At 37.5% G+C, this 12,828-nt stretch overlaps 1 protein-coding gene across 1 annotated transcript; it reads left to right on the top strand.

Moving 5' to 3' along the window:
- Positions 1-392: 392 nt before the first annotated feature.
- LOC106661700 lies at positions 393-1,018 on the top strand. Its single transcript, XM_014385248.1, has 2 exons — positions 393-636; positions 711-1,018. The coding sequence occupies exons 1-2, from the start codon at positions 539-541 to the stop codon at positions 937-939; spliced, it is 327 nt and encodes a 108-aa protein (XP_014240734.1). The 5' UTR covers positions 393-538; the 3' UTR covers positions 940-1,018.
- Positions 1,019-12,828: the final 11,810 nt, after the last annotated feature.

Genomic DNA, 12,828 nt, shown 5'->3' with positions numbered 1-12,828 from the left:
TCGAATCGAGGTCGAAAAAATAAATAAATCGACCTTACATGATCAAACTACATGAAAACTGAAGAGGAGTCTCAATTCATAATTTTTCCTTTTTAGAACCGCAAAGAAGAAAAAAATGGGGTGGACACATTAGCTTGGACACCCTGTATATAATACAAATAAAACATACAGAAAAAAAATATTTTTTGGGAATCGTTAAGGATGGTATAATAAATAAATTATACTACATAAAATTTTTATTTTGTAAACACATTTTTTACTGCTACATGTCATAAAAAAATGGGATAACGTTTGTCAAGACTTAAATTTGTTTAGTCAATATTCGTTTTCCAATGAAAATTTATTTCGTATTTGCTATTATATATTTATTTGTATTTTCAATCATTATCCTGTTTACTCTAAAATCTCTGATTCAGGTAAAATCATATTGCGTCAATGCTAAATCTTTTTCTGTAATTATCGCGCTTACGTAGAGAAAGGAGCCTTCTTCTCTTCTCCCCGACGCGTGATACTGATAAATCTAGGATCACTTGACGTAATGTTTTTGTATTTAAACGAGAAAGGCGGATCGAAGGCATCAATCACCTCCCTGCCTTCGTCTCCAAGTTCTGCCAACGCCCCAAAACTCGACTTAAGGTAATAGCTTAGAAAAAAATATTTATTTTGTATTTAGTCAAGAAATAGTAGTGATTGTTTTGTGCAAATTTCAGATGTTGTTCGGCGAAAGCAGGCGTTACACTGTCGGCAGCAAAGCCTTGGAGACGGTTTACTGGCGTGCCACTCCTTCGGGCCAAGGGACGAAATTCGTTAAAACGAAGAAGACAATTATGTACGACGTCGATATGGAAAATATGCCCTACACCTACTCCAGCCGGCCCTTCAGACATCTGCAAACCAGGCACTTGGAGTGAAATATGTACAAAACCCACTGTTGAATAGGGTTATTGCCTATTCTCATTTTGTACAGATGTAAATACCCATTTTTTTACTCACCTTTGAATAAAAATTTTGCTTTATAGTTCGTGTTATTATTGTATCGTTTTCCTTGGCAGAAATCTGTTCAGAACCGCTTAGTTCTCCAATAAGAAATGTCAATAAAGTGAACATTTAGAATAGCCGTAAAAACTGAAAAAGTTGCAACATGTATGCAGAAGTGTTCTATCCGAAGAGATAGAAAAAACATAGAAGTGGCAGTGTAAATAATTACAATTAATTAAGGTTTTTAGTTGAGATGAAAAAAAGTTAATGGCACGAGCGAGATTCGAACCCACGATCTTCGGCTAGATACGCCGCTGCTTTATTAATTAATTGTAATGTATTAATTGGTCAAGCGGACCACGAAATTTGTGAATTTAATGATTAAAATGAAGTACACTTCGCTAAAGCTCTCCGTGGCCATTTCATTTGTCGTCGAGAATACAATCCGATTACACGACATTTGAAAAATGGCAAAAAGGAGGGAAAATTAAAAAAGTGCGGTTGAGGTAGGAAGTTGATGTCCGAGTGGATCGAGGTCACGCTAGCTCAAGTGGTAGAGCAGCGGCGTATCTAGCCAAAGATCGTGGGTTCGAATCCCGCTCGTGCCATTAACCTTTCTTCATCTCAACTAAAAACCTTAATTAATTGTAATGTATTAATTGGTCAAGCGGACCATGAAATTAGTGAATTTAGTGTAAATAATGATGGTGGATGTTGATTTGCGAGGAGGGAACACATGCTGAACCTGCACCTGCAAAATTTACTCACTGAAGATGGCGGAAAGCAGAAACGCGAGTAGAAAAGTACCACCAATTTTTTAAATAATTAAATTACACTGACAGGCAAAAAATCCCACCCACTTGTAATATAATTTGATTTGTATATATATTTTTATATATTAATTAAATGTTCACGATTTTTAACGTTTAATAATTGAGTGTGTGTAACAAAATAAAAAAATGTAAATTGCTAAGGAAAATTAAAAATTAAAAAAATTAATAATAAAAAGACGGACAGATAAAATTTGTTTTAATTTTGTTTTGGATTTTTAATTAACGTTTCATTATCGCGAATTTCCTCATCTTACCTTAATTACATCTCGAAACGCCTCGGCATACTTTCTACCAGTCTGGAAATGTTTCTTTGCTGGAGGTTAGCCGATTCATCAAGAAGAACCACCTTTCAAGATCGTGGAGTTATAAGGAAGTGATGGACGTACTCTTTTGAGGTTATCTCTTAAATGTTCGATGGGTTCAAGTCTGGAGAACGGGCTGGCCAGGCTTGTGGACGGGCATTATCGTCCAATAGAATAGGATTATCGCTGATTTCATCGAGAATAGGCTCTTCCAAAATTTCATTCACATAGCGAATGGCCGTCAAACACCCTCCACGAACCACAACCGACTTTGTGCGATTCTCCATTGAAATTCCCACCCACACCATCACTGAGCTACGTTGAAAAGGTTGACTCTGGAAAAAATTACAGTCTTCGTAGCTTTCATTTCGCCTTCTCCACAGTCTTTCACGCACATCTGTAGATCGTAGAGCAAATCTACACTTTTCTGTAAAAAGTGCAGAAAACCAGTCGTCCAACGACCAATGGCTGTGTTCTCGAGCAAATGCGAGACGTGCAAATCAGTGTGTTCTTGTCAATCCTGGTCTTCTTACGGGGCCAAGAGCCATCAGTCCATACTGATTTAATCTTCTTCGAGCAATGCGTTCAGAAATTTGGACATCTCGAACTTCCTGGAGTTTAGTAAAATCATGGGTAACAGATCCCGACATAGTGGCACACCTCAATACTTACATTAACAAGAAATGGCAAAAGGAGTACATCTCATCCAAGACAGTAAAAGGAAAAGTATATGCGAGTATCCAGCCATTAATCCCACACAAACCATGGTTCAGTAGGGTCAAAGGGCCAAGAAAACTTTTCACCTCCATCTGCCAACCACAACCGTCTGCCATATCATTTATATAAGATCGGTATTAAAGATAGCCCAGTTTGCGGATAATACCGATCTTTTTATCGGTACTGGTATTAAGCTCTTTGGCGTACCAGGACCACATCTTTTTATCCTGCCCTCTAACCACAAAATTCAGAGATCAATTGTATTCTGCGATTTTACAGTGCGGCTTGTTCTTACCTACTAAAAGCAGTATAATTTTGAGTAAAGTAAACCACCCCCTTATCAGAATGGGATATACAATTTCATTGTAGCTAATGGTTTAGTTATTTAATCAAGAAGATTGGAGGGTAGTATGCCTCTCCCACACTATTCACCATTGTTATGGCAGATGTAAAAACACAAGGCCAAAAAAAAATTCCTGGAGTTGATAAATCACTTACACAAGAGTAAGGTGCCGGTTTCGCAAAATTCTCAAAGTCAAAAAACGGTCATCCTGTGGTTCAGTTAACCTAGGGTGTCCAGAACCGGGTCATCTATGGTAGGACCCAGTTCCTCGAAAACGTCTAACAGCGTCTCGCAAAGTTTCGTAGGGAACTTCGATGGCAATAGCCGCATACCTGATGTATCTTTTATGAATGAGAGTATAACAACAGGTCAAAAATTAACAAAGAACTGAGTTGGTCTGATTTAATTAATGCGTATTTAAGAATATAAATACGGGAAAAAACAGCTGTTAAATTCATGGCTGCCATGTTGGTTACCTACGCCCTAACGGACACCAATGTGACTACAGTTTTCGATTTTCGACTGAACATATTACATTGGCCCTCGCCTGTTAGATCGAGCAATGTTAACTGGCCGATTCTGAAAAGGCTACGTCATCATTTTTCTCGATCTAACAGGACCTAACAGACTTAACAGGGTTAACACAAAGATCGTGAATACCCCTATAATCTCTGATTGAAGAATTATTAATTGTTATTATTATGCTGTTATAATGCTGTTACATTTTCTTATTTATTTAAATTATGTCAGTATTTACTTTTGTTAAGGACTCAGCCATACTTCACGTGCCATAGTACAACCATGTCAGAATTGATAAATGATAATATGTAAATGCTGATTTACACAAGATTAGCACAACAGAGCAATGTATTTGTTAAAGATTTAAATTAAAAACATAAAAATAAAAAAATTCCGTCATCATTTTTTTCGATCTAACAGGACCTAACAGAGTTAACAGTTTTAGCACAAAGATCGTGAATACTCCTATTACCTTGCTTACTGTTATATGTTGCCTACTTGAAGGTAGTTGCAATGTACTACAATTTACAATTTTTACCACAAATTTAAAAAAATCCAATTAGACAAACCATATTTTACTAGATCAGTTTCAAATGGAAAAATTGCGAGTATTGGCCTCATGCCCGAAAGAGGGGTGACTATTTTGAAAGCGTAATAATTTACGGAGCTTTTGTCGGATTTCCAACTAATTTTTCTTCCCTATCGAAAGAAAGAGGGCCGTTATAAATTGGTTGGATGGGAAGATCGACACATTTTAAAAGAAAGGTCGAACAGAAAATCCACGGTAGAACGATAACATCGAAAATCCTCTTTCATGAAGCCACTGTATGTATAACATTAACGTTACCGCAGTTTCACGGGTGAATGGTCCCCGCTGAGCGTCTTATTGATATATTAAAATGCTCGTAGTAAAGTTGTGAAAAAAATTGAAAAAATTCATGAAAGGAAGGTAAACATCTTACAAACATCGTGAATACCCCTAAGGTTTCATAACTGCTTAAAATCCACAAAGGAGGGTCTAATGAAAAATCGAATAAAGGTCTAGCCTATTCATCTTCGTGATCAATTGTTCCGTGTCACAACTTTACTGAACCACTGACTACTCCATACTCGTGTGAACTATTGACTGGTGTCTGCTGATGGAAACCATATTTCTATATAACGGAAATATCGATGCACACTTATGGACAAAATTAACTAAAAGCTTTTGCATTTCTTGCCAAAGATATTCGATAACATCCTGCGGAATTAAATTTACTAATTTCGTGGTCCGCTTGACCAATTAATATATTACAATTAATTAAGGTTTTTAGTTGAGATAAAAAAGTCAATGGCACGAGCGGGATTCGAACCCACTATCTTCGGCTAGAAACGCCGCTGCTCTACCACTTGAGCTATCGTGACATCGATCCTCCATCTCAATCCCACCTTTTGAGTTTTCCCTCATTTTTGCCATTTTTCAAATGTCGTGCAATTTATTTTATTCTCGGCGACAAATGAAATGGCCACGGAGAGCTTTAGTGAAGATATACTTCATTAAATTTTAACTTATTAAATTCACTAGTTTTCGTGGTCCGCTTGACAAAAAGGAGGGAAAATTCAAAAGGTGGGGTTGAGATGGGACGTTGGTGTTCGAGTGAATCGAAGTCATGATAGGTCAAGTGGTAGAACAGCGGCGTATTTAGCCGAAGGTCGTGGGTTCGAATCCTGCTCGTGACGCTGATTTTTTTATCTCAACTAAAAACCATAATTAATTGAAATCTTGAATACCCCTTATTTCTGTCCTCCCTTAGCATCATAATATGTTGAGATCCACTTCCAGGCCTCTTATTGGCACTTCCAGTCTCTCGGGATCGGGCTAACGCCCGGGAGACATCTCTCTGAGGAGTGCCAACTAGTTCTGCCATATCCACTTGCCGATGATCTTGATGATTCATTTTCACAATAATATTGAGACCTTCTAGTGCCAGATGATGTCTTTCCATGGTTAAAGAGAATACAAGCGGATTAATATGGAGAAAAGACGAGAAAAAGTGTTTGTTTACAAAATGAGTAATTTGTATTTCCTATTTTGTTTTATCCAACTATATAAATATATCAGATAATAAATTAAATTCAATAGAATAAGAATACATTAGAATTGAACAGTTTATGCTTTATAGAGGTTAATAGATGAGTAGAATGGAAAGGAGTTACATAATGGTTATTACTATCGCCTCGTTGAAGTCAATGTCCAAATCATACTCGCTTTGTTTGTTGATACCAATAAATAAGCGAGGTGAAAATTTTTGTTAGTTCAAACCAACGACAAAATGATAATTTTCTCAAGCGTAACGCTAACGGTCAAAATTGATATAAAAGCATTTTACTCAGTGGTCTTATTAGAATTTAACGAGTTCCGGTCGGACGGAGCAATGTTTCATCGTTGAAATTTTTATGCTGTGGACTCTGCGAAAGTTTATCGCTCCGTGGGTTTACCATTTGCAAAGTGAAACGTGGCGAAGTGTTTACAATCAAAAGTTAGGGTATAACAATATTGTAGGCCTTCAGGCCTTCCCACAAAACTATTTACTTCCCTATTAAAAAATAAACTTTAAGAACATGAACTATAAAAATACAAATTACGTTCTGTTAAAGTGGGACAGATAATACAGTAAAGATACACTGTAACAGTTTTTTCACACTAACCGAAAAATTAATTTTATCCATATTACATTAATCCCTACATGCATTTAGTAGTCATAATTGACTGTATTAATTACTATGATTAATTATATTTTTAATTTAAGGTCTTGGTTGAAAGGAAAAAGCAAGTGTGACGAGCGGGATTCGAACCAACAACCTTCGGCTAAATACGCCGCATCTATGACCACATGAGCTATCGTGTCTTCGATTTGCTCGGACACCAACTCTTCATCTCAACCTACAACCGTTCGCTCGGAATATTTTTATATCATACAGGGTGTCGTCCCTTTAGATATCCCGGATGGATTTCTCTTGAACTAATGACGCTAAAAAATACATGCTTAATATTTTTTAATCTAGTTTCAAATTTTTACGTTTTTTGGGGGAAAATTATACGGTGTACTTCAGGCCCAGTTCAACTTCGAACTTTCAAATACGACCCTATATATTCTGACACACCATTTTAAAGGAATTTTTATGCTGAAAACATCGGTGTAATCGGATTTTAAGTTCGTCAAAAAATCACAAAGTTATGGGGGAAAAAAGCGGCAGCGTAATTTCAACGAGGAGCTGAATATTTTTCTATGTGTTCGCAAAACTCCGAATTCCTCTATCCTAAACCTTGGAAGGGTTTTAGGTTTTTCAAAACATAAAATTAGAGATGTACTCCGGACTTACAATTTTAAGCAAACCGCTCTAATCTTGTACAGGGACTTCGGGACTGTGATTACGACAGGCGTCTAACGTTCCTTGCACAAATGTCGATTTGGTTAAAGCAGCTGCGTATTGAGCCGATGATCGCGGGTTCGAATCCCCCTCGTGACACTTGCCTTTTCATCTCAACCAAAACCTTAGATTAAAGTATAATTAATTAAAATTTATTAATATTTTACACAGACAAAAATGATTCTATTGTATTGATTTATCTAAAGTTCGAGTTTAAACTTCACCAAAGACCATCTATTGTTAGCTTAATGCTACCAAATGTGTTCAGGCACGATCAAAATCTTACAAAACTGACGAATAACGATCACCAATAAGATTCAGTGTATTGATGTTTAGATTTCGACGAATGGTAAAAAATGCTAATGGAAAATATTATTTTGATTATCATTGCACTTTTCACGAGTGGCTATAAAATTGCAGGGATGTCAGGATGCTTAACTGAATTTTTAAGTGTTTTCAAGTTTGATCTTTATTCCGATAAAAGTCTTGAGTGCTGTAAAAACTACACAAAATCAAATAAACACCGTAATTGTAAATATTTGCTTTTGTCTATCTTCTCTTATCTGATATTATTAATAATGATTACAGTCTACTGTCTGCAAATTTTTTTTCCTTCCTCGAAAATATTCCCGATTGAAACAGTCGATAACAGGCAAATGTTGTTTTCGTTTAATGAATTGGACGCGTCAATGTTTGGTTTTAATTTTCAGCTGCCAAAGTCTACGACGAAATCAAATTATTGCTTCACACATTGCAGATAGTCGAAGAAATCAGGAGTGCTCGTCAAATGCCCCTATGCGATCACGGCAAAAAATAACTATTTCAGGTGTTCCATAGCAACAAATAGACGATTTTAACACTAGTACTAACGGGTTAGGGACTATTTATTTTTAAGAAAGCTCCCGGATGCCATACACTGTCAAAAGCATAAGACATGTCTAATAAAACACCCAAGCCTCTCCTTTCTCTAAAGCACAAATAATCGTTATAAATTTTAAATAAATGACAAAAATACATTTAAATAAGAAAATATAAGAAAAAAATAATAAATTGCAAGAATAAGTTTTGCCATGAGTACGAAGGCCAGTCACCTTTCGAGCAAAAGAAGATGCTTTTGGCGGGAGACTTACAGGACATCCCGACATCCCATGCGAACTCAGCGTGATCAAGCGCAGAGAACTTTATGAGATTGAAGGAAAATAAAAGGGGTATTTTTTGGAAAATAAATAAACTGAACTTTGAAAGAATATGAGACTTTTAGAAGAAGAAAAAACGTAAAAAATATGGGGGAAACGTAAGAGGCCTTGAGGGTAACCATTGCTGAGTTTTCCCGAAATAATCTCCCAAAGATCATTGCTTCTCGTATTTACTCAGAGCCCTTAAAAGGACATGAAGAACTTTAACGTCCGTCCCTAGCCTTTTCGGCCCTACCGTTTTGATTCTCAAGATGAGAGATGACGCACCTCCGCTCGCGACTGGATGCTTGTTATAGCCTAGGGGCCGAGACGGACCTCACTCTCCGCTTGTCCATTCCGAGCGGATGGGGCTGCATTAAACACCAGACCGTGTGCCGCTCGGAAAGGTTAACACTAAGTGGCTGAAGTGCATCAGCCTGGGTCGGCCCGCCGAGCTCCTTAGATAGAGAAGGCGACTCTATCTCCGCGAGTATTGTGGCTCTTCCAACGTAAGAACTTCCGGATCCGCTCGGGCGCGGTTTTGTTTAAAGTGGAATTTCAAACCACCCCCTAGTACAACACTGCCCTCGGAAGAAACCGCGAACGGTACCCCGAGCAACAGGTTCTCTCCAAGTTCTCGCAAGGTGCATCGCCACTAAGCCACTACGCGTCCATTCCCATGTAGCAGGGTTGGACTTGGAACATTTTCTGCTGCCCGTAGTTCAGAAGGATATGTGCCCTCCCCTGTCTATGCAGACAGGATCTGGTCCCCTAATTCTCGTGTGCTTCTGAAAACGCACCCGCGTCCGCTGCCTACCCGGGGTCCGACACGAATCCAGCTTGTGCTTTAGAGAGGTTGCCACGCTCCCAAGGTACACCATTAGGTTGTTCTTGGATTCCCCCATTCCATCCAAGGGTTGGGAGAGGTCTCAAAGAAAAATGCCGAAGGACCTGGATTAAGAAAGGGAGTGACCTATGACACGAGGGTCACCTTTTCAGGTTGCACCCCCCGCCTTGCCCACACTGTACCACCCATTGTCACCGTAGTTCCACATTTAATGGGCTATGGCTTCTTCCAAAGAAACATTTGATTTTATGATTGACTCCATTTTTGCTGATGACTTACTTTTACTCTGCAGACGTAACACACGCACCCCAGGGTATTCGATATTCCTCGGAGCTGGTTCGAACCTACTCCATTCTCGCTAACAACACACCTTTACACTTCAGATATCATCACACCTCCCTAAAACCCCTTTCAACTATATACAGGATAATTAATTAAGGTTTTTAGTTGAGGTGAAAAAAGTTAATGGCACGAGACGGATTCGAACCCACGATCTTCGGCTTGATACGCCGCTGTTCTACCACCTGAGCTATCGTGACCACGATCCACTCGGATATCAACTCCCCATCTCAACCCCACCTTTTGAGTTTTCCCTCCTTTGAAAAATGGAAAAAAGGAGGGAAAATTCAAAAGGTGGGGTTTTTTTTCATCTCATCTAAAAACCTTAATTAATTGTCATGTATTAATTGGTCAAGTGGACCACGAAAGTAGTGAATTATATACAGGATGTTAGGCTACTCGTGTTAGAAACGCTAGTAGATTATACATTCAAAATTGAACCGAAAAATCCTAATTAACTATGGTCCAGATCTCAACAGTTTCTTAGTTATTTGACTTTTTCTGATTTTTTATGATTTCACGGCTTTGTTTACAATCAACAATGATAACTCCAAAATTAAAAGGTTTTAGACAAATCCGTCCTCGTTTGGAGATGTATTTTAGAATCATCATAGTAAATTTTGCAACTTCGAAAAAAAAAAAATTTCAATGTTCTTGCTACTAAAACGCTTACTTCACCAACTTTTACAAGTTTAGTATTGCTCACATTTTATTGGGAATTTAACGTAGTTTTCAATGGTATGAACGGATTTGACCAAAACGTTTCAGTTTTTGAGTTATCATTGTTTATTTGAAGCATGGTCGTGAAATCAGAAAAAGTCAAATAACTCCGAAACTGTTGTGATTCGGACTATAGTTAATTGGGACTTTTTGGTTCCGTTTTGAATGTTGAATCTACTGGCGAAGTTTGTCACACGAGTAGCCGAAAACCCTGTATAAAAAACAAAAACCGAATAAGTTCTCTTTGGGAAACAATTGTCCAGGAAGGTCGACAGAAGAGATATTTGAAAAAATTCATTGTTGAATACTTCTGTTTTTAAACAAGAGTAATTTTCCACTGTCCGGTTACATTTTTAGTTATTATATGAGAACCATCCGATTATTTTGTCATGATTTGGGATCCGATTTTTCGCCAACAAATTTATATTAATTACTAGCGATACTGATAATTCTGGATGAGGCAGTGACGAAATTTTGTTTCCAACTCCGTCATGTACTTTAATCAGAAATAATACGTTGCACTCAATTAGCCCGAGATGTTGCGTGAAACTTTCTTACAGGCTCGCAGCTCTGCTCTTCGAGAATTCACTTTCAGATAAATGAAATGGAAAATTAGTATTCACAGCGTAATACGAGACGGATTGGCGAGGTTATAAATAATTTTAATTCGCTGAGAACCGAGTCGCAGTTACTGGATTTCATGGCGACGTAATGTTAAATTTGATGAAACCTAATTTTAAGACGCGGGGAAAAGAGAGTGAAAGAATTAAACACATAAAGAAATGTACGTTGATTCTGCTATAAGTTATTCACAGTGGTCTCAACAATCTGAAAAATCTTGTCCGTTATTTTATTTGAAACATGCCAGCTATTAAAATGCGGGAAAACTGGAGGCGTTGTACAAAGCTTGTATGCGATTGGAGATCCGAAAAAAGATTGTTTTGCATTTGAAAGAAGTATGAAGGCAAACGAGCCATTTATGAAGAGCGAAGAAGAGTATGAAGGAAAAACGTACTTACCAATCAGAAAGTTGTTCCGCTCTTTTATGCGTTGACAGCCGGGATAAAACAGCAACGTCTAAATCCTTTGGCAATGTATAGCCGCGCCGAATAAATTCATGGGATCGCGACGGTGAAGTCTTTTCTCATACAAAATTTAGAAAAGGAAAGGAAAAGGAATCCTGACGATCCTCTTCGTTTCCAAACTGGTGGATCCGGAGTGGTGTCGGCGGATGAAATTTACAACCGCCGGATGGTGTGAACATGCACGTGACAATGGAAATGCGCTTCATCATTCTTAAAATTTCGACATATCGAATTATTTTGAAGAATTTTCCTGTAATATTTTCAGAGAGAACATGCGTCAATTTCTTTTAGGTCGTACGCGAAACTTATTATTAATTGTTGAAGACGTACTTTTAAATGGCCGACAGTATTCGACGTTTAGAATGGCATGGCACAAAATCTTATTATAATTTGGCGGCCACTGCCTAGAGCAAAAAGAAATTTCGAGTTGCCTAATGGGGACGAACAGAGCCCCGAATTACATTGGAGTCATTTTATAAATAAAGATATTTAGAGAGATTTAGCATAACGATTCTGGTGTTTCAAAGTCACCATTCATAGTCAGTATTTTTTGTATGACGAAGTTTGCTGTAACGTTAATTTTTCTGGAGAGTTTGAAGCAAATGGTTCAGGTTATAGACGTATGTGTGCTGATTAGTGACCGTTAATCGATAATTATTTATAAATCGTGAGATGCTGTCTGGTGTGATGTAGGTTTCAGAAAAACATTTTCTTTATCGTGCCAACGTTTCGATCTTTATTGAGATCATCTTCAGGGCCTGGGATTTAAAAACATTGTTTACATTTAACAAATACATTTTGGATGTGGAAAAGTGAATTTATACAATGCAAAATATATTTTTTATATATTCAATCCAGGCCCTGAAAATGATCTCAATAAAGACCGAAACGTTGGCACGATAAAGAAAATGTTTTTCTGAAACCTACATCACACCAGACCGCATCTCACGATTTCTAAATAATTAAAGACGTATCTTGCATGATTTAAAAGGCACCGTTCATGGATTTTCTCTTTATTGCTGATGATAGTTCGGCAAATGCTGAGGACGTATTAGTAGTAAAAGCACTAACGTACATAGTAAACATTAATTACCTGACAATTCGGGGCAAGTTCAGTTTAAATTGAGGACGAATTGTCAAAAAATCTTAAGAAAAAAGATTAGTTTGGCAATTTCAGGATAAATTAAAATATTACGGTGGAGTTAGTTAACCATATACAATCTCATTATAAACATATACTACACCTATCTTATAATTTTAGATTTTAAGTAACATTTACGTGGTTCAGCCAAAAGGATTGTTTTCACAAATGCTGCTGCTTTATTGAAGGGAAGGTGTACAAGGTTGTTCTATTTTTAGCTAGCTGCAATTCATGCCTGTACGGAAATAAAACATCAACATTTTAATGTTGGTCTTTATGTAAGGTATTGGTTGAAATAAAAAAGTCAGTGTCACGAGCGTGATTCGAACCTACGGCCTTCGGCTAAATACGCCGCTTCTCTACCACTTGAGCTATCGTGACTTCGATCCACTCGGACACCAACTATTTTCCCTTGCAA

Source organism: Cimex lectularius, unplaced genomic scaffold (assembly GCF_000648675.2).
Source record: "Cimex lectularius strain Harlan isolate CLEC.00 unplaced genomic scaffold, Clec_2.1 scaffold57, whole genome shotgun sequence".
NCBI classification, from domain to species: Eukaryota; Metazoa; Arthropoda; class Insecta; order Hemiptera; family Cimicidae; genus Cimex; species Cimex lectularius.
The sequence above is the reverse complement of the archived record's forward strand: the minus strand, read 5'-3'. Positions and strand labels throughout refer to the sequence as shown.

Bases quoted from the DNA above. Each gene is read 5' to 3' on its own strand.
- LOC106661700 (XM_014385248.1), top strand. From the start codon at position 539: ATGTTTTTGTATTTAAACGAGAAAGGCGGATCGAAGGCATCAATCACC. The intron at 637-710 runs GTAATAGCTTAG...TGCAAATTTCAG, and splicing joins GCCCCAAAACTCGACTTAAG to ATGTTGTTCGGCGAAAGCAG.